Here is a 5,308-nt window from a genome sequence, read left to right as displayed (position 1 = left end):
TGCCTTGTACGAGTAGATGAAATTATTCGTAAGAATCTCACCTGCGTCAATAAAAGTTTCAGCTGTTTTACTTTACTTTTTTGATCGGGTTTGTGGTCCCGTGGACAGTGTGGCGGACTCACGGATCAGAGGTCCGAGGTTCAAACCCCACTCTACCCTAACTTAATTCCTGTTTTCTGATAGTGAGTTATTTACGACTCGTTGAAAATGGTTACAAAATTAAATTATATCGTTAAATTAACACATGAAAAAACTGAAGAAACATATTGTTGAATGCAGGAAAAATAGTTATTGTTAGTAGCGTGTAAAGTGATCATTTAAACCAGCAAATGACGGATCATAAGCCCTGTAACTGCCTAGACTTTTATTTTCTGTCCACAAAAATATTATTTATTTATCAGCAATAATAAAACTATCAAAATCACCGTAAAACTCATTAATGACCTTCCTTCTGGAATAACACCTGCAAATTACCTTTTCAATAAAATCTAATCCTTCCAAGTATAGAAGGTTATAGGTATTATCGACAATAACACAACTTCTTGTGTCTGGTTTGAGTGACCTTTCTGTAATTATCAGCTTTATCGATCCTTTGTGTTTTTCCTCGAAGGACGTCATAGTTTCGTAGTGAACTTAAATTTTTTTCAGAAATTCATTCAACGCTTCACGTGGGTTTGCAGGTGTTTAATAAATAATAATGTACCAACCCAAATACGTATTTGTTAAAAATTAAAAATAACGTATTGAAATAAAAAGTAATAACTTTAAAATGTTTCGAATCAACATTTACTAGTTTATTCGTCAATAATCATCATCTGCAATCAGTCGATTAATTCAATAATAATAAAATTGTGAGGGGTAAAAGTGTATTACTAATAACAAAGCTCTTATTTTACAATAATTAATTTTGAAGTGTTATAAATTAAATGCCGATTCAATCAATAATGCTATTAATTACCGTCTTAATTGTAAAATCAACTATTAAGGTAAAATTTACAATAAATGTTTGAAATGATTAATTTTAATATTTATTTATTTACTTAAAAACATTTTTTTTACACATTATTTGAGACATATATCCCAACTCCATGGGACTAAATGTTATGTGTTGGGACGAGTAATTAGTTGATACAGCCACAACAATAATATTTATATATCAACCGCCCATTATTTTAAAGTCATTTTTTCTCGGATTTATTGGTATTAATCAAATTTTTAACCGTTTGTCGTAGCACTGCGAAATTAAGACTTAATATAAATAATTCCATTTCTAATGGTGTTGTTTTCAGGTCAATCTTTTCTTCGATTTTTTCAGTAAAAACTAACAATCATTAGGGGTAAGTCGTAACACCGCGCAGCGCAAATGAAAATTTAGACAAAACCACGACATTTGAAATGCTTTACATACTACTACGTTGATTATTTTCAAATATTTTTTTGGCTTCTTTTGTATAAAATAACACCGGTTAAGGGTAAGTAATCAAGAAATAATTTAAATCAATCATGAGCAGAGCCCGGTTTAAATCTAGTGAACAAACCATCACGCTGTTTCCCTGTATGGGTAGGCAGAGATGATAGAACGCTGCATCACTCTATCTTTGCATACAGATCTCGCTTCCTCTACATTAATACATCTTCTCATGCGCGCCGATTATTCCAACTTTTAACATGTCCATCAGCAAGTATGTGTTGGATTTGGTCATGCCGTGTCTTTCTTGGCCTTCCTCTATTTCTGCATCCATCAACAATCGCATCGTAAATATTTTTAGCCGTTCTTTTGCTGTCCTTTCGCTCCACATGTCCAAACCAACGCAGAGCTCCTTTCTTGATTTGGTTGATAACTCTTATATCAGCCTTACATAATGGTCAGATCTCAATAATTGTGCATATATCGTACCTAGTTTTACCACACATTCGTCCGAGAGATCGCATTTCGACAGCATTCCGCCTATTTTCATCCCTGTTTTTCGAAGTCCATACTTCGCTACATTGTGAACTGTAAATTTAGCCTCTTGCGACAAAACTGATAAAATCTAATAAAAATATAGACAGTAAAATCTATAAAAATAAGTTTGCAATACTTAGGCAAATATTATCGACAGAATTAAGAAAGGGTGCTGCTTTGTTTTGTACATGTGGAGCGAATGGACAGCAAAAGAATTACTCAAAAGATTTTGACAACTAAGCGAAGTCGTTGGATGAAGAAAACACGAAAGACCGAGAAAGACATGACATGACTAAATCCAACAAGATGGATATGCTGAATGTAGAATAATCAGCGTTCGTGCATGAGAATATATGTTAATCTAGAGGAAGCTAAGTTGTGTGGCATTCTGCATTGTTTATTAAAGTTTGTTTTGGATTTTTTATTTTTATTTCGGTTTCCTCGTGTTTGTAGTAAGTTCCTACTTGGCGCATTTCCCTATTGTGCATTAAGCCTCGGGCTCGATAAAGCATTAGACTGATCACCTTACCTTCACCGCATTTGGTAAAGGTACTGACGCAGAGCCCTATGCGCAAATCGTTGCTGATGAGATGATGATGATGATAGACACTTTTTTTCCGGATTATTTGAAGTATTTACAGGTACTTGCATTAAATTGTTCATTTTTAAGTTTAATACTTCTCTTGTCATTAATATTACAGATTTTAAACAATTCAATTTATTTAATAAGTAAAACATTAGTAGCCAAATAAAAATTTAGATACTAACCGACTTTTTTTTAAATTAAATCAATCCCCGAAAACGATTATTTTTTGGCTAACCTTTTGTTATTTTTTTAGGTGATTTTATTTATTTATTAATTTTTGCATTTTATAAAATATGAAACATTAAAAATAATGTGTCTTCTCTGCGGTAACTATTTTTTTAGAGAGCATTATCTAATAATTTTGATAGATGCATATATTTTTCAAATTGACACTTATGTTATTAGAAATAAATCTGATTTTTTTTTATGGACATAATGATAAAATGTAAGTCAATATTAAAATTCACTAAGTAAATTCATAAGGTATCATAAATTGTTTTCTGTAGATATAATCTTAAAGGCACACATTAAATATTAATATTCTAGCTTGTCACCATTAAACTACGAACAAAACGAATTGTTAACTCAATAATATGGAAAGTTAAACATAATACTGCATATGTAAAATCGGTCAGTAAATAATGATAATATCGTCCATCGCGTGAGCCGGGCTTTTGCGCTGTTAAACTGAGAGAATAAAACAATCGTTTTGCATAATAATAATCCATTCTACCGCGGGACCATGGGAAAAAATCAAAGCAGAAGCACTCCACCGAACCAATTCAAAAAACACAATCGAACTCAGAACAGGTAGTTTCCCCCCGCTTTCCTCTTAGACGTCGAAACGCCACCTTCTTATTGGTCGAGACGGCGCCTCCGAACGCCCTGGCGTTTAGATACGGCACTCCAATAGGCTACCCGTCCTGGGGTGGGGGAACCGGCGCGAGGCTATATATCCCAGTGCATGCGCCGCAGACGTCATTCATCAGTTGACTGCCGAAGTCGCGAGCCGTGTTGAACTAGTCCTTTTGTCGCGTTATTATTGATCTGTCAATATTTCGACACCAACTTCTGTGAACCGCTCGTGATTTTTTTATACTCCGCTCGTGTTGTGCTAAGTGTCGAGTGACTTTTTTTCATCTCACCTTTTGTTGAGGAAATATTTTTTTGCTGAAAATGAAGGCCATAACTGCAGTGTGCGCCACCGGAGCCCCCGTTCCCCCGATCTCCTCGGGCCGCGTTCAGAGGGCGAGAGGAGGTGAAAATGCGGAAATCCAAATGTATCTGTCGAAGCTGCAAGACCTGGTACCGTTCATGCCAAAAAACAGGAAGATCTCAAAGTTGGAAGTGATTCAGCACGTGATAGACTATATCTGCGAGCTCCAGACTGCTTTGGAGACGCATCCGGCTGCGGGGGCCTTCGACGCCGCTTCGATATTGGGACCAGCTCAAGCTGTAGCGCCTCGAAGGCCTCTGGGACCCTTGCCTCAAACCAACTCCCTGTTGCCTGCTACCCCCGCGCCACTGTCACCCTCCTCATCACAAAACACACACACGGTAAGAATCTTATTAATAAAATACAAGTCCCGAATCTGTTTTTAACCACCGACGAATATTCAGTGCCTCGAATTAATTAGCCACCGCGATGACCTAACGTGTTTTCTGTTTTCCTCCCGTCTGACATCTCTCGGTGACGTATCGCATCTCCGTCCACTTTGCACCTGCGGTGATGACGAAAACCGAAAATCACGCTTGTTGTTTATCCAGTCAACATCTGCGGTGCTCTATTCCTGGCCAAGTCTTAAAAAATAGTTTAGAAAGTGGAAAGTGCCCGCATAGTTGTCACTTGCACAAAAAACGTACTCATTTTAACAATGCGATTACACCAGGTTTATCGTAATGTTCCAATGGCATAAAGAACTTTACTGTAAGAACGCGCAAAGCTTGCGAAAATTGTACTTTAAACGTGTACATTTTTTCAGTTATTTATTACTTAAGATTTTTTAAAGTTACATAAAATTGTTATTCTTGAATTTTTTTATATATTATGATATTTTATATAAAAATTAAAAACACTGAGATAAAAAAACGTACTTTTAATGGAAAAAGTTGCGTTTATTTTTAGGAGTATTTTTTATTGAGAACGGCACATTTGCAATAAATTATTCAGCTTAATAGTTATTTTTATTAGGAAAAACAACAGTTGTCATTTAAAAAATAGCACATACATCCATTTAAAGTTTCTTATAAATAGAATGATAGTGATAAACATAAAATATTACGAATAAGAAAAGAAAAAAGGGGCACTGTAACGTGTATCTAACCAATATTGTGGGTATATCTGTTTAAAGATTTTATTATTTTTCAATTACTTTAAAAAATCTTTCACTATTTACACTTTGTATAGATTGATTCGTTTCTATTTGAAACGGTTTCCAATAAGAACGGGTAAAATACAAGTTAAAACTATGCATCTGTGAATATAAGGAGATTAAAGATACTACCTTTTCTATTTGTGATTAGAACTTCTTATGTGTATGTGTTATTTAAATGAAAAATCATGCTCTATTTTTTGTAATAGAAGTAACATTTTATATTTTCGAATTTAACAATATAATAAAACATCGGAGATGTTATATTTTTAGTTCCTAATGATCGCTATTTAATTCAATCCGGGTCTGTTAATCTATGTAGAGCTGGCGCCTTCGACTGGTCTGACCATATTGAAAAATAACGTGAATATCTATCAAACGAGGTACCCACTAGAGGTTTCCACA

General features: G+C 34.8%; 1 protein-coding gene across 1 annotated transcript; it reads left to right on the top strand.

Moving 5' to 3' along the window:
• The first annotated feature begins 3,496 nt into the window (after positions 1-3,496).
• emc (Basic helix-loop-helix domain-containing extra-macrochaetae) lies at positions 3,497-4,148 on the top strand. The gene has a single exon (XM_088238737.1). The coding sequence runs from the start codon at positions 3,708-3,710 to the stop codon at positions 4,131-4,133; it is 426 nt and encodes a 141-aa protein (XP_088094863.1). The 5' UTR covers positions 3,497-3,707; the 3' UTR covers positions 4,134-4,148.
• Positions 4,149-5,308: the final 1,160 nt, after the last annotated feature.

This window comes from Micrasema longulum, unplaced genomic scaffold (genome assembly GCF_059751315.1).
Source record: "Micrasema longulum isolate JH-2025_06_02 unplaced genomic scaffold, ASM5975131v1 h1tg001956l, whole genome shotgun sequence".
Taxonomy (NCBI): Eukaryota; Metazoa; Arthropoda; class Insecta; order Trichoptera; family Brachycentridae; genus Micrasema; species Micrasema longulum.
The sequence above is the reverse complement of the archived record's forward strand: the minus strand, read 5'-3'. Positions and strand labels throughout refer to the sequence as shown.